Genomic DNA, 21,646 nt, shown 5'->3' on the forward strand with positions numbered 1-21,646 from the left:
CCTCATCTGCCCTCATCATGTGTTGCTTTCCAGGGACAGCTTAGAGGCTTGCGCGGCCCGGGCCCCCCATGTTGAGTGCCGCAGGCTCCCTGCCAGCTGTCAGCCGGCTTGGTCAGCCCCTCGTGTTGGTATGAAAACCAGAGCAGGCCCTCTCTATGATTTTCCCATATGTCTGGCAAACAGCATAGAGGAATCCTCCGAGATTTTGTTTCTCTAGTACTGGGAGGATGGAGGAGGGGGTTGGTGAAAAGGGGGAGACTCTTGTCGATTTGCTAAATGTCACCATCAACCAAGCACTGGGCTTGAGCCCCTGGTTTCTGCATCATAGAACGTGGTGCAGAGGGCTTGTTTTGTCAGTCTGTCTCTCTGTCAGGTCTCTTATCTTAACTGCTGTCCTTCCTCAGACAGCAACATTAAGGATGCTTTTAATGACCGGGGTGCTGGTACCCCAAAACACCCCTTGATCTGTTAACATTTTCTGTATTTGTGAGGGCGATTCAGAGGGCCCTTGTTACTTTGTTCTACGAATTAGGGGTATTACCCCCTCCTTCTAGGGGAGAAATCTTTTACGTGTTATTTGTTTTTTAAAGGAAGGCCAACCAAACAAAACAAATACAACCCCAGTATTTGGGGATAAGTATTTATTTATTAAACAAGATGCAGGTACATTCCTGTAATCCCACCCACTCAGAATGTCATACGGTTTCTTCTCATGGAAAGAAAAAAGAATTTACTCTAATCATTAAAACACATACCCTCATCCTCTATGGGGTGCAGTGCAGCCATGGAACCTCTGGATTCCTGTGGTTGAGTTTTAAGGTCCTGAGCTCCCAATCCAGTTGGTTTTGTCTAAGGCCATTTTAAAGCTCTCATCCTGCCAGGAGACCTTGGTAAACAGTCTGGTTTAGTCTGGCCCCGGTTAGGAAGTCTCCTTGGGCTTGTTGCTGGCTGAAGGATTCCATCAAAGACCCTGGAATGTCTGATGTAGACCTTTGACCTTTAATCCTGCTTTCTTAGCAGCGACGGGATTTTGAGCCCTTTCTTTGACTTTCAGAGGCTTAAGACCCTCTCCTTTCATTCTCTCGGACAGTCTGGATTCCTGACTAACGTGCAGACATTCCTGTGTGTGCCCTCAGAGCACCGAAGTCCCCGGCTTTCTCTCCCCTTTTCACTCTAATTGTTGGTGCTTTGCTGTACCTCCCCCCCCTCCCCCGAGCCCCTGGAGCTGAGTCTCTGGCTTACAGACTAGTCTTGATTTTGCAGACAGCCTTCTAAGCCACCTACTCCATAGACGGCCAAAGGATGGTTTGGGCTCCTGTGAGGACCCGAGCTGCATGGCTGGCACCTGGAGTCTGGGCGTGACTCTGCCTTCTGCTAAAACCATCCCTGCCTGCATTTAATGGCGGGAAGGAAGCGTCTGAAGGAGGCTCTGGATTTTACCCCTCCAATGCCCTTTTGTGTTTTTCCTGGATAATCTTTTTACAGTCTCCCCGCCACCTCTGTGTCCTCTCGTCCTGGAGGGATGGAGACACTAGGAATTCTTGCTCACTTCCTGCCGTGACCTTCCCAAGGTCATGGGCCTGGGCCGGCCTAAGATGTTAGTTTCTTCTGCCTCTTGTCCTTCCGGCACCTTTAAAATGGTGACCACCCTGAGGTTATGCTTCCAGCACCCTGTACTGATTAAATCACACCTGGAATGTTCTGTGCAACTCTGAGAGCCACATATCCCCACATAGACTGTCACAGCTCAAAGTGACCTTCTGTGACCACCTCATTTTAAAGATGCAGAATCTGACGCACAGAGAGGTTAAGTAACTTTTCTGTGGTCACACAGACAATGGCAGACCCAAGGACTAAAACTCAAGTTCCCAGATTCCTAGTCGATCTTTTTCTGCTGCGCACAATTTCATCATTAACCTAAAGCCACGTAACCCACTGGATGGATGGAGAGTGTGAGAGCCAGCTAAGATGAGAGTAGGATTGGCAGCAAAGGGGTCAGCACTAGAGGAGGATACAGAGAAACCAAAAAGGAAGAAGCAACTGTCTCCCGGCCTAGTGTATCTAAGGATGCTTGTAACGACCCTATTCCATGAGGAAATCTGGATCCTATTTATTAAATGACATTTAAAGATAGAAGGATTTTTTTACCCAAAGAAGTTAAAAGAAGTTAGAAGGAGTTTGTAAATTCATTGATGTGAAACCCTCTTTCTCTAGCAGGCTGGGTAAGTAAGGTATAACTGTGTGTGCTCAGACCAGTTGGGAAGTAGTTTCCTGCACGAGGCATTCTGCTAGGAGCCTGGGTTACAGAATACAGGCTGGGCCCACACTCTCCAGGAACTGAGAGCCTGTGGGGAAGACCAACTCTTTCATAGCTGTGATGAAGCTCACACACAGGGGGAGTGGGATTTTCCTGGCCAATTCCTGGCTCTCCTGGCCGTTTCCACACTTGCCATTACTCCTAAAATCCTATTTCACTTAAAAAAAGTTTCTTGAAGTCACTTGGCCTGTTCTGGGATGGCTTCTTTTGGTGAGTGTGGTAAATTCGGGTGTTCGCATTTCTGGTTTGTATACATCCAGTCTTCCCTTGGGGATAAATAACAGCATATAGCTTCACTCCTCTCTTATGCAACGTAAAGGTTGTTCACACTGGACTTTGGGTTCTAAAGCAAGCGATGCAGTTAGTGGCAAGAACGGCAGCTTGGGCGTTGGGTATAACTGGGAACATACCGGCTGTGCTGCTTAACGGTTTTGTTGAATCACTGGGTCTCTCTGAACCTCAGTTTCCTTAGCTGTAAAATGGTCCTTATGTTACACCGTGGTTCCTCCCACACAGACGTTTTTGGAGAGCCTACTGTGTGCAGGCTGCATGCTTAGTCCTTGTCAACAGCTATGTCCATACTGAGCCCTGCTGCTCGTGCAGACGTGTGTGGCTCTGGGGGCTGGGAGGTGACGTGGACCTGCGTTTGAAGTCACAAGGCCAGGCTTGGAGCCAGAGTCTGTGACCTTGGGAAGGACTTCTGGCCTGAGTGAGTCTTGGCCTTCACCACGAGTAAAGAAGGGTGATGATGCCCTCCTTAAATCGTGTGTCTGTGAGGCCTGGTTAATTACTAGCTAGCCGAGACCCGCTGCGGACTTACTCATTGCTCTCCTTTCCCACGTCTAGGTGGAAGCCGAGTGGAAAATGAGGAAGAGGAAGAGGAAGGGGAAGGGGGGCTGGAACAGAACTGTCCCCCAAACCCCTACCAGATGCACCCCCCGCCCGAAGGATGTTGCACCACGGACGGTGAGATGCCCGCCAGGCCGCGTGCTGAGGGGCCCCGAGGTGTGAGCCGTGCCCGCGTCGCCAGCAGGCCGTGGCCCGGCGGGCCCTCGCGTCCCGGCGGCACTGGCTACACCACGTGGGGCCCTGTCACTCTTTGGACAGCCCCACCGTTACAAACGCATTCCGATCCAAAAGTTAATTTTTCTCCATCGCCGTTTAAAAGCCAGAACATCCCAGCTGAGGTCAGCTTCCGCCGTGTATTTATATCAGCACTGATGAGTAGGCGTAATCTTTCACATCTGTGGCTACTTTACCGTTGAAAAAGCAGATATATCAATACGTTATCTCAGGAACTCGGCAGAGTCAGTGAGGTTACCCTCATTTTGCTGTTGAGGAGCGAGGCTTGGAGATGCCGGGCGCGGTGGCACCTTTGTTCAGGGATCGGAGCCTGTGCGCTGCGCTTGGGGGTCTTGGAGTGTACTTCTGGTCTGCTGCTCCCCCGCCTGGCAAGCTCGCTGAGCGGTTGGAAGTTCACCTGACCTGTCACCATACCAGTCAAGGGGTGTCACTACTTGGTTGGTCAGTTAATTGAGTAAAATAAGTATTGAGCCCCTGCTCTGAAAATATGGAGATAAAAGGTCCAGGAGCTCCCAGTGTAGCAAAGCTATGTGAGCAGACCCTCTGCACAGTGTAGGAAGTGCTGGGAGGCTGGGGTGGTCTGGGCCAGCAGGGGTCCGTACGAGCACGGGAGATGCTTCTGGTGCCGGTAGAGCGTTTGGGGAAAGGCCCCCTGGAGGAGCTGGCCCTTACTATGGGTTTTGGAGAGTCAGCAGGAGTTAGCCAGGAGACCGAGAGGGCTGGGGGAGAGGGATATTCCCGACAGGAACAGCAGGTGCAAAGGCTTAGAGAAGGGGGAACACGGCCCATCTGGGGAACTGCTACTAGTTTATGTAGGTAGGGGCCTGAGGGGTGGCCAGGCAGGGCTTGGATAAGTGATGAGACGGGCCGTGGAGGCCCCATGCACCCTGCCTGGGAGCCTGGACTTGACCGTGTGCGTGATGGCCGGCAGGGGAGGGAGTCAGCCCTCCCTGGGGCTGCTCTTCCAGGAAAAGGGCAACAGATACAGTAGCTCTTCGTGATGTAGGACTTCTGGTGTCCAAGAGCTAAAAGGCCGCCTAATTAAATAAGAGAATGGCAAACTCTCCGGTGGTCACCACCGTGATTTTCAAAGAATTTCCAGGTGAGCACAGCGAACATGGACTGCCCACGGCCTTTCTTCCTCCAGCTCTTCAGAAGGAAGCAGCTGCTGTGCAGACTGGGAGGGGCCTGGGTCATGGAGTTAAAGACCTGCTGGGCCCTTGACCTCACCTGTGGGAACTGGTTTGATGTCCCCAAGACAGCGTAGGGGGGCCGCGCCAAGCTCCATCGTGACCCCACTCCCAGCAACTTTGAGCAAATGACTTGACCTCTCAAATGACAACTTTCCAGGGCTTCTCCCACCTGGTGCTGTACACAGTGGGTGCCTCTTACTGCTTCGCCCAGGGGCAGATGCGAGAACTCGGAACTAGTGCCTTGTAAATGGTAAAGCAGGTATAACAGAGGAGAGGCTTCTTAAAGTACCATAGAGTTTTGCAGGGAAGGCCTTGGGATCATCAGGGTTCACGTTAACTCTCATCGTCCCTGTCGATAACTAAAGATGGAAAAGCCACAGGGCATCCGGCTCCGTGTGCCTTCAGGGAGGGAGATTCCCAGAAAGGGCCCCTCCAAATAAATCTCAGCTGTTTCCCTCTTCTCCATTTTTTTCCTAAATATTTTTGGACACTTAAGTTTTAAATAGGAAATATATTTAAAAGCTCTGAAATACAAAAAGTTCATGTGTATAGAGTGAAAGTCTCCCTCTGCTAATGAGGCCCCTGTGAGGCCACCAGCGTCACCCGGTCCTCAGCCCGTATTCCTGCCATGTGCCCCTGCCTCGTACACATAAAATGTAGGGTGGAGAAGACATCAACTTACTCACAGTCCCGTATGGATTTATCTTGTCCACATTTTCATTTACCGTCACTGGTCTACCCTTCTTTCCTGCCGAGCTTCATTTTACATTAATGTATATTATACGGTGGCACCGATGGTCATAAAAGCACCATGTGGTTAAGTATCGGGAGTAATGAATTAATTTAATTTTTAGAATTTTTTATTCTTCCTGATCACTTTATTGTTGTGAATGGTTGTAACTGGCAAGTGCCAAGCATGTAAGGGTAATGTACTTGAGAGCGTTCTCAGAATTAATTTGAAAGTCAGCCGGGTCCAGCGGCACGGCGGTTGCTGACGAGACCAAGCTGTTGTCACCCCTTTGCCCGCGTGGATCCTGGCTCTGTGGGAGCCACTCGCTGGGCAGCGTGTGAGCCTGTCCGTCCCTCCTAGGGTTCTGCCAGGCAGGGAAGGACCTGCGTCTCGTCTCCATCTCCAGCGAGCCCATCGATGTCCCCGCGGGCTTCCTCCTGGTGGGCGCCAAGTCCCCCAGCCTGCCGGACCATCTCCTGGTGTGTGCCGTTGACAAGAGGTTCTTGCCGGATGACGATGGACACAATGCCCTTCTTGGTAAGCTCCTCCTCTGCTTTCCTCTGCGGCTCCGGCCGCATGGCGGGTGGGCACAAGGAGAGCCGTTGGTCCCCTTGGGGGACAGGCCACCTTTGAGCCTCTTCATCAGCATGTCACACAACCCTGTTTATTCATCACTCTGGGCTATTTCTTTGTGGAATGGAATGCAAATGAGAGTTATTTTTAAAACCTGACTACCTTCCTGTAGAAAACCCATCAGCACTAATTCTTCTTGTGCACATATTCGTCAGACCTTTCCAAAGTGCCTACTGTGTCAGGAATGCGATCCAAACCCTGTCCTAGATGCTCTCGGAAGCCAGCAGACACGAGGCAGGGCGAGAAGAAGGCTGAGCGCGTGGCCCTGCCTCCTGGACGGTCATGTCCTGAGGGACGGCCGGGCACCCTCTACCGTTCTCTCCTTCGCTTTACCCTTCACCAGCCCGTCGTTCTTATCCTGGCTTAATAGGTGTGCTTGGACCTGTTAATGCACTTGCCCAAGGGTGCACAAGGAAAGGAACAGGGTCAGGATTCAAACTCAGGTCTTCCTGGTTCCAGATTGTACCCTCTAACTACCACACCCCACGGTCCCGTACCTGGTCGAGGTGAGCCTAGGGAAGCTGTGGCTTTGATCTTTGGAACCACTGCTGGCCCAGGGGGTCCCAGCTGCAGTGCAGAGTTGAGACCAAGCCTTATGAAGCCTGGCTCCCCTTTGCTCGGACCTTTATTGAGCTCTTTCTGTGTGCCTGGCCCTGTGCTCAGCTCACTCCCCCATTAGTGGAGCAAAATCAGGGGAGACGTGAGGTTTGGACCGAGAACCCAGCAAGCTGGCTTCCCCTGCTCCCCAGTTCCTTCTGCACTTGCCACGTATACAAACATTTAAACCTCACTTTTGTGCTTGATACGGCCCCCCAAAGCTGGGTAGGTAAACGCACCGCAGTGGATATTTATTGAGGAGGTATTATGTCTGAAGCTCTGTGTGAAGGACCGAAGGGTGGAGGTGGGGAGGGGAGAGTGAGGATCGACCCAGAGAAGAAACAGAAGTGGTTCCTGCCACGAGGGCCGCAGGGACACAGTGGTGTGTAAACTCTGAAACACGGCAGACGAACGCTCACTGGAGGGATGGACGTGGCTCTGGGGCAACGACCAGGGGGAGAAAAAGTTGTGGCCAGTACTCCCTTAAGGCAGGTCCATGGGCTTATCGTAACTGGTTTTTGTTTTTTTAAAATTTTTATTGGAGTCTAGTTGATTTACAATGTTGTGTTAGTTTCAGGTGTACAGCAAAGTGGATCAGTTATATACATGTACATATATCCACTCTTCTTTTGTGTGTTTTAGATTCTTAAGGTGGGGGAGGGATAAATTGGGACATTGGGACCGACATATACACACTACCGCATATAAAATAGATAATAATAAGGACCTGCTGTAGAGCACAGGGAACGCTACTCAACACTCTGAAATGGCCTGTATCGTAACTGGCTTGTTTCTTTCTTAGATTGGAGTATAATCGCTTTACAATGTTGCGTTAGTTCCTGCTGTACAACGAAGTGAATCAGCTCTATGTATATATATGTATCCCCTCCCTCTGGGACCTCCCTCTCCCCGGCCCATCCCACCTAGCTAGGTCATCACAGAGCACCGAGCTGAACTCCCTGTGCTCTACAGCAGCTTCCCGCTAGCTATATACCCTACCATGTGTAAAACAGATATCGTAACTAGTTTTTGAAAGCAAGAATAATCCAGAAAATTCACTCTACCAAGGAAGCTCACAGAGTCATTGCGTCTCAGATTTAATTTGCTTATCGAGGCCGCTTAGGACAAAATGAGTGGGGAAGATGGCCTGGTGACTTGGTTCGTGTTTGATCTGGCCATGGCTGGGGGTTTGCCTGAATGAATTCCTCCCCTTTGTGACTGTAAAGGAATTGCGAGGGTAGTAAATCAAGGAGGCTCTGGGTCTCGAAATGTGGAGACAAGAATCTTTCAGTTCATTCACCACCAGCCCAGGAACAACTTCAGCCCCTCAGGCGGGGAGCTTAGAGGAAGTGGGGTCTTTGTTAATTGCGTGCCAAAAAGCCATCGGAGGTGGGTAACAAGGGCCGGCTGGTAATAACCGATGCTTTCTTCTTTTAAAACAACTTTATGCTCTCAGCTTGCACACACAGCGCTGTTTAGGTTTCCTGCAATTAACCCTGATGGCTGCACAGGACTAGGTGGCCCTGCAGCCCTCTGGGGGCCGGGGCTCAGCACTTTTTAGTGACCTATAAAGTGGAGGCTGTGGAATATCTTGGGGGAAGCAACAGCTTTAGGTGCCTCTCCCCACCCCGTAATTTATAATGAAGGGAGCGTTGTTTTAGTGAGTTTGAATCAACTGAGGGATTTGGTCTGAGAAAGTGAAAAAATGAAAACCTAGATGGGTGTTTCAGTTTTTTGATAGTAATTCATCGAAATTGGCTGATAGCTAAGACATAGGAGAAGAAAACATCTAGCTAGATTGTTCATTTCTGCGATGGGAGTAAACAAGCTCTTTGTGCATCTAGAACGCAAATAATTAAGCATTTATGGAATGTATAACCCCAAACTGAAGGTGGACTTTAAATTCAGCCCAGGTCCCCAAAGCCAAGTGGGACCTGGTCCTTCCTGGGAGCTCAGGGCCTGTGGGAGGACACAGGCCAACCAGGACCCAGCTCGGAGATCACCCACGGCCACAGAAATCTCTGTGCAGCAGGTGCCAGCCTAGGGCTTAAGGCGCTAGAGGATCCCGAAGGACGTGCCGAGTCCCAGGGATGGGAGAGCATCTCAGAGTATGTGGTGATGGAGTTGGGTCATGATAAATGGGTGGATTGCCAGTTGGAGAAAGACGGCAGCAGCAGCAGCAGCAAAGGCACCTGACAGTGGCTACTTTACTGAGCACGTCTCATGTGCGAGAAGCTGTTCTAGTTAAAAATGAGGCAGGTGAGTGAGGTGTTACTACCTAGCATTTAGATATGAAGAAACAGAGGCACGGGCAATAGAACGAGGTATGCCTGTCCTTACTATCCTGGTAGGGCCAGGGTTTCCACTTTTATTTCTGAACCGCAAGGAGGAGCCCCTTCTCGTCTGTGGCTCCCCTCCCTGCTTCTGGAATGGAGCCATGGTCCCACAGTCCACAGTTCTCATAGGACAAAAGGCCTGTAAACTATTTAGCTATTTCTGGAAAGGGATGGCAGCGCTGGCCTTGGTGAAGTGCTCCGAGCGTCCTTGGTTTTGCAGTTCTGCTTCTTGTTCATCATCTTTTCAACCCTCAGGGTCAGAATCCCTTCCAGGGAGCGTGGGAGTTTTCTCAGGGCCTCATTCTTAGATGGCAGTTGAGCTGTTTATCTCAAGGTGCCCAGGTTGGAGACCAAAGGATAAATAAAAACATTAGATGATAAAGTTAGAAAACCTTAGAAACATTAGAACGTTAGAAAACAAAAGCCTATCAAAATGTATGCGGAGATGCTAAGGGTGCACTTTGATAGTTATCTTGTTTCCTCTCTCCTGTTCCTTCCCGATATTTGCTGCCTCTCCCGTGTCAGGCACTAGTTTGTATACACACACGTACACACACAGACATGACCCATGCCTCCCCACAGACATACCATGCTCCCGGTCCTTTGGAAGCATGGGGATATTTATGGGGGAAAATACACAAATTTCAGTAACTCTGACACTAAGGAAGAAGGTATGAGAACTGTCAGTTGGGAATTCGGCATGGTAGTGGGAGGAAAGGGAGATAAAGCAGGAGACGAGGATGGGGGCCCTTGGGGGCAGCCTTGAAGGCCATGCTTCTGGGTCTACACTCCATTCTCATGCTAGAATCCATGCATCCCTCTCTGGATCTACACTGGACAACTACTTAGCCTCTCTGGTTCTCATTTCCCAAAAGAAGGTTTTGCTGTCCTGACTGACTGGTGGTCGTGTCAGTTAAGCTGAGTGCCCTGTTTGGGTGACAGTGAATGGCGGGAAGGCTGTTGGTTTTCTCTGCATGGTAGTTTCCTCCCTGTCCCTTTAACAGCACGTAAACATAGAGCATGGTGCCGGCATTTCTTCGGTACCTTATCTGTTTCTCTGGTACACGGGGGACAGGAGTTTGGAAGGATAAACTTACCTGTGCCTGCCTTGTAGACCAGGAGATTTGTCTTTATTTCTAGTACTTTTTAAGGAATATTAAATTTGCTTAAAATCAGTCAGAGAACCCAGAAGGTTTCCGTAATACAGATGTCTCCTTTCTCTGTGGAGAGATGTTTTGAACAAACTGATGTTATTTTGGGCAGTAGCCAGAGGCCTCAGGATTACCCGCTTTAAAAGCAGAGCTTATGCACAGAACCCCATGGTCCTCCTGGCCTGAGCTGAAATGCCCTTTGTAAACTCGCCAGCCAGAGCATACGATAAAATAAGTTAGTCTCAGCTTCAGGGTCTCTCCTGCCGAAGAACCTTGCTCCTTAGAAACCAGACGTACCAGTGGGCGAGGCAAGGTCACAGGGACGGCCTTTGTGAGATAGTGAAGTTAAACCAGAAGGGTCACCAGATAGAAAACCTAAATCATCACATTTCTCTGGTATTAACCAACAGTTCTGTTGAGTCCAGTTTGAATAGACTTTACAGTATGTAAAGGTCTTTCAAGCACGTTCTCTGGATTTTAATAGTTCATGGGAGGTGGTTTTGTCATTGCCTCTATTAAGCCAGCCTTCCCAGAGCCTCAGAGCTGAACTCTGTCATCTCCCAGAAAGGCCCCCTCTGGCCTCAGACAGCAGGACGCTGACATAGACCACCACGTTTTAGCCGAGTGTCTCCACTCCGTGGCTGTTGGGGCCATAGATTTCACTCACCACCGGCCTGGCCTTACATGGTAGAGCTCTTGATTTCTCCTCTGCAACTCGTGGGATCAGCTTACTTGATTCCTGGAGGGAACTTTGGACTCTGAAGAGGACTCCCAATGCATCCAGTCTCAGGGGTCTGATTGCTTTGGGATTCTGTGACTGGCCAGCCCTGAAGGAGATGCGGACACAGCAAATCATTGCAGGTGCCCGGTCAGTGTAGACAGTTGAATGGGACAGTTCTTGTCCTGTGCCATAGGACGCAGAGGCTTTAAACATGCCCCTAAGCGAGTTCAGTCTTCCAGGCTTGCCTGGGCTCAGCTCTACGATGAGTCCACTTGGTCCTCCTGTTTGCATCAAGGTCATCTTGACCCCTGTCAGCAGGAGCTGACAGGGACCTTTGCCCCGTGAACTTCCCTGCTGGTGTGGTATAGGATGTGAATGCCTGGTGGCCGATGTATCACTTGGAGGGACTTTGGTGTAAGATGGGGATGGTCATGGTTCTTTCCTCCCCAGGTTTCTCTGGGAATTGCGTTGGCTGTGGGAAGAAAGGCTTCTGTTACTTCACGGAGTTCTCCAGCCACATGAACCTGAAGGTGACCACCCAGCCCAAGAAGCAGAAACACTTGAAATATTACCTGATCCGCAACGCACAAGGGGCTCTGACCAAAGGGCCTCTCATTTGCTGGAAAGGCTCAGGTGAGCAGGGGGTGGGGTGTGAGAAGGGGGCGCCTCCAAGCGAGCCAGGGGCCTGTCGGCACGACTCTGGCCCGAGACTGCTCTGCAGTAGACGCGGTTTCGGGCAACACGCCAGCCCTGTGAAATTTTTTTTGTTTTGAATTTTATTTTTCTATACAGCACGTTCTTATTAGTTATCTATTTTATACATATTAGTGTATATATGTCAATCCCGGTCTCCCAATTCATCCCATCCCCCCTCCGCCTGCTTTCCCCCCTTGGTGTCCATACGTTTGTTCTCTACATCTGTGTCTCTATTTCTGCCCTGCAAAACGGTTCATCTGTACCATTTTTCTAGATTCCGCATATGTGTTAATATACGATACTTGTTTTTCTCTTTCTGACTTACTTCACTCTGTATGACAGTCTCTAGGTCCATCCACGTCTCTACAAATGCCCCAATTTCGTTCGTTTTTATGGCTGAGTAATATTCCATTGTGTATAGGTGCCACATCTTCTTTATCCATTCGTCCGTCGATGGGCATCTAGGTTGCTTCCATGACCTGGCTATTGTAAATAGTGCTGCAATGAACATTGGGGTGCAAGTGTCTTTTTGAATTATGGTTTTCTCTGGGTATATGCCCAGTGGTGGGATTGCTGGGTCATATGGTAATTCTACTTTTAGTTTTTTAAGGACCCTCCGTACTGTTCTCGGTGGGGCACTGCACGATTCAGCAGCATCCCTGGCCCCCACCCACGAGATGCCAGTGGCCGTCTGCACTCATAATGAACAACAGTGTCTCCAGACAATGCCAAGTATCCCCTGGGGGACAAAACCACCCCCGGCCGAGAACCTTGCCCCAAATACTTGCTACAAGAAGACACAGCACAGTGTTGGCCCTGTGTCAGCTTTACTGTACTATAAACTAGATGCTACAGTCCTGGGAAATTACAACGCGACTTTGCACTACGGGCATCTAGTTTATAGTATCGGCCTAATTGTATGGGAGCTTTCAAAGCTGACACAGGGCCAACACTGTGCTGTGTCTTCTTGTGGCAAGTATTTGGGGCAAGGTTCTCAGCCGGGGGTGGTTTTGTCCCCCAGGGGATATTTGGCAATGTCTGGAGACACTGTTGATCGTCATGAGTGCAGACGGCCACTGGCATCTCGTGGGTGGGGGCCAGGGATGCTGCTGAACCGTGCAGTGCCTGGGGCAGCACCCCTCCAAAGAACTGTGCAACCCAGAGTCAGTGGCGCCAAAGTTGAGAAACACTGACGTAGAGAAAACTCAGCTCAAATAGGCCCCCTTCCCGCTCCACAGCCTGTTAACTGTGAAGAGAAAGACCAGCTTCCTGGAGCTGGTCCTTGCAGAAGTGAGTGGGCTCCCGCTTTAGGAAAGGGCCACACTCCTCCCTTCTCTCTCTCTCCGTATTCTCATGGCTGCAGTCAGACTATAGGGGCAGAGGGGCTGGATTTCCCAGGCCCAGGTACTCTCTGAGATCCACCCCCATCCCCTCACAAACAGCTGGGGAGGGACGTGTCCTAGGAGCGGTCTCTGCGAGGTGCCCGGGAGAGCCAGACTGTTGTGCCTCACCTGTCTGCGTAGGTTCACTCTGGTCACCTGGAAACTCCCAGCCAGCTTCTGCAAGTAGAGCAGAGGGCTTCAGGAGGGGCTGGCTCTGGACGTTCTTCCCCTGTCCCCTCCCATCACTCCTCTCCCCGCCCCTCTCCTGCTCTTGCATGGCTCAGTAAATATTTCTTGAGCTCCTACTGCATACATGCCTGTCATTTTCTACGTCCTGGGGAGGCAGTGGTTCTTCCCCTTGTGGGACCAGATAAGAGCCTTTGATCACTTGCTGTGACCAAGTACTCCTGGGGGTTAATCTGCCAGACAGAGAGTGATTTAGGGGCTGGAGGATGGTATTAGCTGTTCCATTACCTTTGAGTAAAGCTCTGTTCTTCCCTTGGACTTGAAGGGCGGCGATGGAAGATCTCGTTTGTATCATGTGTTTCTGTCTATTTCCCAAATGGTCACTATTGTTCCTGCTCCTGGCAGAAGAGCTGTCCCTCAGATGGATCCCCTGCCTTTGGCACCGAGCCTGGGGCATGTCACATCCCCTCCGTCCCCGGACGAAGAGACTAGGATGGGCTTGGCACCACTGTGGTCAGCTGTAGCTGGCTCTCCTACGGGACAGATTCCGGTCTAGGAAGTCATCTCACACTGCTGGGGAGGAGCAGTGGGCTGGTTTTCATGTGTGCATCTTCCCCACAGAGCTCAGAAGCCGGCAAGCATCCGCCAGTGCGTGTTCCAGCTCTCTGTTCCCACCGCTGGAGAGCTCTGGGCTACCAGCTCCCTTCCCCAGCGAGCCTGGTCCTGGGACGACCTCGAGCGTCCCGCTGGGAGCACCGCAGGCAGGTGAGATGATGGAGCAGCGCCGGACGTGCCGGGAGTGGGCTTTAGCTTCCCCAATGTTCTGACTTGGAAATTGAGGCACAAAGATGCTCGCATAGGATCTCACAGGCAGTAGGATTTGATACAGGCCTTTCTGGTTCATGAACTTGGCATTTGCCGTGACGAACAGACCTGATAAGCACGACAGCTGTTATCAAGGAGATAGCAGCCTCCTTCCCAAAGCCTCTGGTGGGTTGATGGTCGTTATTCCTCCTGCCCAGGGGCTCTGCCGAGGGGACCCGGGCCCTTGCCCCATGTGACTCATAATCCACAGCGAAGAGGCTGCACCTGGGCTGGGAACACACTGTCCTCCAGAGGCACGGTGTCCCCCGTTCCACGTGGCGTCTGCTGTTGTCCTCACTGTGCCCGGGCCGCCTGGGGCCTGTCACACCTTGGCAGCTGGAGGGATCACTGCTTTTGTCGTCAGAACACCTTGGTGTGAGTTCCAGCACTGCTGCCTCCTAGCCAAGTGATTTGGGGCCACTCATTTTAACTCTTTGAATCTCCGTTTCCTCATCCGTACAGATGGAGAAAATCTTTTCTGTCTAATCTGCAGGGTGATCGTAAGAATTGAGTACGACGATAGTAATAGCAAATACTTTGTACTTATGACCTTCTGTTAACTCATGTCGTCCTCACAGTGGCTCTGTTATTACCTCCATTGTCTAGATGAGAACAATGGGAGGTGACGTAAGTTAAGGAAGGTTGCACAGCAAGTACGCAGCAGAGCTGGGGCTCAGACACGGGTCGTCTGGCTTCGGAACCCACCCTTAACCCCTCACCATGCCGCCTCAACACAGGAGAGGTTTTGTGCTACTCCTGAGTCCGGAGTACCTTCCAGATCATTCTGGCTGATGTGGGTGACTTACAAGACCACAGCCACTGATGGCCCCCAGAATTCTTCTCGGGCCCGGGGAGCCCCAGGCCCTATGGGCAGCCTGGATCTGGGCGATGGCAAACCTGACTGCTTTCCTGAGCATGTTTGACATGCCCCTGAACTCAGGAGGGTGAGCGAGAAGGTGGAAGGAGGGTGGAGCAGATGCAGGGGTGCTCCCGGAATCCAGGGGCCCCGCTCTCACCAGGCGTGCTCAGTAAAGCACACGCAGGAGTGTGTGTGCCTGTGTGTGCACATACGCGTGTGTGCCTGTCCGTGTGTGTCTGTGCTTTCTCCGGGGTGGCGGGCAGAATCACTCTGGCAAGAGCTCTGACCCACGACGGGCCGCATCAGTGAAAGGCTAATTTGTAAAATGGAAGAAGAGTCATCTCCTGCTTGCTGGGCTCACAGAGTGCCCCGCTCTCTCCCCTCTTTCTCTCTGCTGTCAGGACCAGCCTCCGATCATGTGTCACTAACCGCAGCCGTGGGTCCGGCTGTTTTCAACGGCAAAGATTCCCCGAAGCACCAGCCGCTGGTGAAGCACAGCCTGTCCGCCGCGCCGCGTCCCTCGGCCTTAGGTAGCCTTGCCTGTCCTGTTCGGGGGCCTTACTCTGCTCTGGGTCAAGACGGTGGCGGGGTGGGAGGATGGGGGTGCCGAGGCCCCCGAGCCTCCTGGAATTGGGGGGCTTGGAAGGAGAGTCAGGCCAGGTCAGCAGGTGCCTCCTGAGTCCATGGGGCTGTGCTCAGGCCCTGGCACCGGGGGGGCCCTGGCTTCAGCCCCCGACTTGGGTGGTGGGTGTGTCTGCCCAGCACAGTGGGAGCCCCGTATGGGCGGGTGACCTGTCGCATTGTGGGCCGCCCACCGTGAGGGCTGGAGAGTTCTGGAGAAATGGGGCCACGTGGTGTCATGGGAAGATAGGGGCTCCAGAATCAGATGAACAAGAATTCAAAACCCAGCTCTGTCAGGGGATCAAGTCTCCTGGCTAAGCATTCCCTCATCAGGAGACGAGAATTCTGCTCCGAGGGCAGTTGGAGGTTAGATGAGGCGCTGTATGGAAATTCAGGGTACAACTGGCAGCTCACTAAGGGGCGCCATTATTGCCACCTGCATCAACACCATCACTGAGCTGGTCTTTTCAGGGAGGGCTTCCTGGTGGAGGTGATAGCCGAGTTGCGACTGACAACAGTTGCAACAAACAACTAACATTAATTAGAGATGGTATGGGAGGAAGTGAGGAAGAGGGATGAGGCGGTGAGGGTCCGAGTGAGAAAAGCGAGTAAAAGGGTGAAGCAGGCCTCCTGCTGGAGCAGAGGCTGTGGGTTGAGGAAGGGTCGGAGCGGTCCGGGGACCCCACGTTCGGTGCTCTCCCTCCGTGCTTACCTGGAGCCATTTAATAGGCCAGTCTTACGTCTCTCCTCCCTCCTGCGTGCACACAGCTGAGTGGCACATTAGGACCCGAGAGCTTCACTGGAAGAGGGCCCAGAAACCGTCTAGCCCAGCCTGTCTTACAGAGAAGGAAAGTGTGGCCCAGAGAGACACCAGCCTGCTTGCCGGGCCTCCCTGCTTCCGCGACACGGCTGGCGGAGGACTCCCCTGGTGCGGGAATTGTCTCCCTCTTAGTTGAAGGAACGATATCTTTTCTGACTTGGATCTGAGCTTTCGCAGTCCTGACCAGAGTGTCCATTCTGGAGTCAAATCCCTGTAACTTCCCCAGTGTGAGGAACCCCAGGCAGGCACCCGCTTTTCCTCCCAAGACTGTTTCTTCTCGGCTAGGTGCTAAATTTAGGGCGACCGGTGGCTGAGGACTGAGCCTCTGGGGACGGTGACGGGAGACTGTGTTGCTGGTACCCCCCCCCTCCCCGCACTGAGCCTGGGTGCATCCACCCCGGACAGCGGGGACAGAGGACATCCTTCGGCCTGGGCCCTATGAGGTTGGCTCTGGGGACCCAACCTGAGGCTCCTTCTGTGGTTAATGAATGTGCTTCCTTGGAGGGGCATGAGAAATAGAGCCCCAGTGCCCTAGCGTGATGCTGGAAACTTCCGGAATCTGGCCCCAACCAACCTTTTGAACTCGCTCATTCCCCACTCTTTCTACTTAAGAACTCGTACCCTGGCTGCATTGGGTACAGCTCAGTGCCCTCCCCATCCTGTCTCTATGCCCTGGCCACACATCCGTGCCCTTGAAGGGCTCTCGCCACCCACCTTCTATACGTGCCCTTCAGGTATCACCTAGCTCAGGTGTCACCTCCTCCCTGTAGGAGGGCTCCCTCCTTGTGACACTCAGGTGTCAGGCTTTGTTCCGCGGCCATTTGTGTCTGTCGGGCCTATGAAGTTCCTGGGAGCAGGGCCGTCATCGTGTCTTCTGGGAGCCCAGATACTCCGCAGAGCCTGGCCCAGAGGGCGCGATGGATGCTGGCCGAGTGTGGTTGCACCGCTAAGGGCACAGCTGGAGCATCAGAGGTCCTGTGCCTCACGCCTGCTCTGGGGAGAGCTGGAATCAGTTTTAAGAAACTGCTTCGGAAGCTACAAGGAGTGTTTAACCGGGGCTTGGGGGCTGTCGCTCAGTGGTTCGCAGCGGAAGTGCTGCCCCTGCGGGATGGGGCGGGGGTAGGGTGGGGGAGGGAGTTAGGAAATGTGCAGGATCCTTTTTTTGGTTGTCCCAGCTCAGAGTCCGGATGTGCAGTGCCTGCAGGAAGTGGGCTATATGATGAAGACTTGTCTCCCCCAAAGTGCCAAATAGGGTCCCCCTCCCCACTACCGGGACACATGGCCAGAAATAGATGGTCCACAGGGGCAGCTCCTGGTGACATCATTTTGGCAGAAACCATGAGCCTAGAGTCCACGTAGAGACAGTTAGTGTTAGCATCCCAAAGGGAGAAAATACCTGTAGATCTTCCATCCTCAGTACCGAGGCCCAATCCCATTGCCCTCCCTGCTTTGGTAGTTTAACGTGGTTTGTAGAGGAGCTGGCATCTCAGTCTTTGTGGGAGGTCTTCTACTGGCTCTTGAGGACAGATATTCGGGGAGGTGAAGATATGATTCTAAATGGAACAAACATAGCAGAAGCTGCCTCAGAGGTTGCGGGGATCAGAGGAGACCACCTGCTGGAAAGCTCTTTGCAAACAAAGAACTTCACGTTTTTAACATTTTATTCACTTCATTTCATTCATTTTCAATCGGTCTAAAGAAGAGGTGAAAATAACTTTGGATTACTTTTAAAAGACTCTAAAGCAATGATTCTCAAACTGCAGTGAGCCTCAGCATAACCAGGGTGCTTGTGAACGAAGTGTTTTCTTTCACTCCCAGAGGTCTGCTTCTGTAGGCTGAGGGGTGTCCGGGAGCAGACACTTTGAACAAGCTCCCACTGGTTCTGTCCAGCTTTGTCTCAGGCCAGACTTGGAGAAACATTGCTCTAAACCGGCGGTTCTCAACCCTGGTGCGGTTTAGAATCACCAGGAGCTCGTGGGTCGTCAGAAGGCATCTGGGGTTCTGGTTTCCCTGGGATGGGGTTGCATCTGGGAATAGAGAGTTTTAAAATTTAAACTTTAATGTGTCATGGTTGAACGCGGAGCTCTAAATGTAGGGGAACTTTTGTGTTGGATGGGTCCCAAAAAATATGGTAACCAATTCTTGATACTTTGAATAATCCAAGAGCGGAGCATGAGTCACTCTCATGCTGTTCCCTGCCGTGGGCCGGGATGACTCATCAACAGCAGTGGGTACCAGCTTCTGTTCCCCATCATTTTGTTAGTCTGAAATTAGCTTATCGAGGCCGGGGGTGGGGAGAGGTGCACAGGTGGATCGGTACTGCCCCCAAGTGGTGAAACTGTGGCGGTAAGTTGAATGCAGTTGCAGCTTGTCTACAGAAACACGTACTAATTTACTGGAATGTGTAGATGATGATGGTGGTGTGGGTCTTGGTGGCTATCATTTATTGGACCCAGACTCTGTGCTTTACATATATTCTCTTTAGTCCTGATCAAACCACCTTTCAGAGTAGGTTTTATTATCCCGCTGTAAAGATGAAGGAGGTAACGCTCAGAGAGCTAAAACTTAGACACTTGCAGCTGTGGAATAAAACATTTACCAAGGTCGATGGGATATTTCCTTAAGCCTAGATACTTCACTAGATGCTAAAACCCATTGTGAAACTGTGATTTAAAAAATTACAAATAAGTGTGCTCCAATTCAGGGGAACGTTGTATTGAAGCTCATCCCTAGTGACACCCTAATCCACACTCTGAATGTGGCCTAGGTATCTTATCAAACTCCGGGCCCCCCAAAAAACGCCACAAAGGATGGTCTCCAGAATCTCCATCAGCTGCGGATGGTGGCTACCCCCAGGGTGGTGGGAACAGAGCTAAGTATGGTAAGTGACGAAATCCTTGCCCCAAGTCCAAGGCTTGGGTACTAGCGGTGGTGGTGCTGCAGGTGGTGTGTGTGTGTGCTTACATGTGCTTTTGTGTGTATTGGTGAGAAAGTTCTAGGGAGGCAGACTTGGGTATACAGAAGATTCTCTTTCTCGTACATAAGACTTGCTTAACAAAGCCCAGGATCCATGTACAGTATTGACTTCTCTGATCCTAGAGGAATTTTTTAAAAGGCTTGCCTGTCACTTGGCAGGGATATTGAGAGGAGGAGACTAGGTTGTTTGGTGGGGAAGGGGGACCCAGTGACCTTTAAGATGCTTTTGACCGCAGGAATCTGTGATTCCCGGACTTGGATGCTCCCATAAGCAGGGAACTGGTCAAGTTGTAGCAGATGTGTTGGCCAGCCTGACAGCAGGTCTGCCGGAGGTGGATGCTTTGTCTGACGTGTCTTCTTAACGCTCTCGGCGTGTCCCTAGAGAGCACAGGCGTGACCTGCATGCCCCAGGTTGGCTTGGTGGGACCAGCTTCAGTCACCTTTCCCGTTGTGGCCTCCGGAGAACCAGTGTCCGTTCCCGACAACTTGCTGAAAATATGCAAGGCCAAGCCAGTGATCTTTAAAGGCAAGTACAGCAGTGTGACGAGTGGTGGAAGTCGGCGAGCCCAGGGAACGCACGAGAAACAGGCAACACGACACGTCCTCCCAGTCTGACTCCACACCAAGGGGTCCTCCTGGGAAAACTCCAAAATCCTTTCCGGGGCAATGAGAGAACCAAGCAGACTGGTCACTGGGGTAGCCCCTGATCAGGTGCCAGAGTTTCAGAGCTTGTCACCGTTTTCTACGATGAGCCCAAGTGAGACGATCCTGTCCCATGATGACCATTTGCTTGTTCATTTGTTCCTTCAATCAGTCCCTCTCTCAGCCTCACTCGGCTCCTGCCATGGTACCAGGCCCAGGGCTGAGCGCCGTGGGTGAGAGATGGGTCATCAGCCCCTTGCCGATTTGTCAGGCCCCCGGTCTGGCGGGTTGTCCTGTGACCACTAGTATTTTTGGGCCATGAAATCTGACTTTGGGCAAAGATAGCCACGGTCACCAGGCAGAAGCATGAAACAAGACAAGATTTGACCTCTATTTTGTGGGCTTATGTACGTGGTTGGAGGTCAATTTGTGGCTCAACTAAGGAAATTCCTTCCTAAGGAAGCGGGAGCCCTTGAAATGTGAGGATTCGTCAGGGCTTGTTTGATGATGGTGCTGGCCAGTGCCGTGGGCTGGCATGGAGTCTCTCACACACACACACACACACACACTCACACATTCAGGTCCTTCTTAAATAAGGGCAGACTGTGGGGTTTTTTTCATTTTTTTATTTTATTTTTTTATTTTTTCTGTTATTATTAGATGGCATAAACTTTAAAAAAAATTTATAGGAGTATAGTTGATTTACAATGTTGTGTTAGTTTTAGGTGTACAGCAAAGTGAATCAGTTGTACATATACATATATCCACTCTTTATTAGATTCTTTTCTCATGTAGGTCATTACAGAGTATTGAGTAGAGTGAACAATATTTGGTATCATGTTTGTAGGAGTAGAGGAGAGAGGGTGGTAGGAAAGTGGGGAGGTATCTTACTCTTAATTACGAAATAGGAGAGGGTACTCCTTTCTTTATCCTAAAAAAAAAAATGGACAGGATATTCAGGAAGAAGGGTGCAGGTCTGGGTTTTGAACTGGGCGTGAGGCTAGTTGCAGCAAGCGGGGCCTACTCTTCATTGCGGTGCGCGGGCTTCTCATTGTGGTGGCTTCTCTTGTTGTAGAGCATGGGCTCTAGGCGTGCGGGCTTCAGTAGCTGTGGCATGCGGGCTTTAGTAATTGTGGCTCGTGGGCTCTAGAGCGCAGGCTCAGTAGTTGTGGCGCACGGGCTTAGTTGCTCTGCAGCATGTGGGATCTTCCCGGCCCAGGGCTTGAACCCATGTCCCCTGCATTGGCAGGTGGATTCTTAACCACTGCGCCACCAGGGAAGCCCCTCAGATTCCTTTTATCTGGGCCCCGTTGTAGCTTCTCTGTGCCTCTTTCATGACAAATTTCACATCCTTCTTTTAATAGTAATTCTTTACGTTGCCTTTCATAAACCATAATGTTTGTGAACAATGCTACCCAAATTGTGGTTCCTGGACCAGCAAAGCCAGCGTCACCTGGGACCTCAGTAGAGGTGTGAATTCCCATGCCCATCCCAGAATCTGAATCAGAAGCTCTGTGGTGGGGCCTGTGTTTTAGGAAGCCTTTCAGGGGACCCTCATGCACCCTCAGATCTGGGAATCAATTTCCTGGAGGACATGAACTGTGTCCCAGTCCCCAGATCTTCCCCCAGAGCCGAGTGTGAGGCCCGTACATAGCACACGGCAGGCGTCCACTAAGTGTGTGTTTGGTGAATAAGTGGAGACCTTCTGAGTACAAGATGCCACACCCACGCTGAACCACATTTGAACATCTCAGCAACCACACGAGGGCTCGATTTTCTCCACCCCATTCTACAAAGGTGGAGACTGAGGCTTAGGGAAGTTAAGCTTCTCGTGGAGGG

The 21,646-nt window shown here is 51.5% G+C and overlaps 1 protein-coding gene across 1 annotated transcript in view; it reads left to right on the forward strand.

The window, feature by feature from the left end:
- GREB1 (growth regulating estrogen receptor binding 1) overlaps positions 1-21,646 on the forward strand; it is a 132,671-nt gene that overhangs the window by 65,197 nt on the left and 45,828 nt on the right. Inside the window, 7 exon segments of the mRNA XM_032653546.1 lie at positions 3,164-3,283; positions 5,684-5,860; positions 11,212-11,394; positions 13,647-13,790; positions 15,150-15,278; positions 18,957-19,070; positions 19,548-19,691. Coding sequence (XP_032509437.1) covers positions 3,164-3,283; positions 5,684-5,860; positions 11,212-11,394; positions 13,647-13,790; positions 15,150-15,278; positions 18,957-19,070; positions 19,548-19,691 — 1,011 coding nt within the window.

Source organism: Phocoena sinus, chromosome 13 (assembly GCF_008692025.1).
Source record: "Phocoena sinus isolate mPhoSin1 chromosome 13, mPhoSin1.pri, whole genome shotgun sequence".
Taxonomy (NCBI): domain Eukaryota; kingdom Metazoa; phylum Chordata; class Mammalia; order Artiodactyla; family Phocoenidae; genus Phocoena; species Phocoena sinus.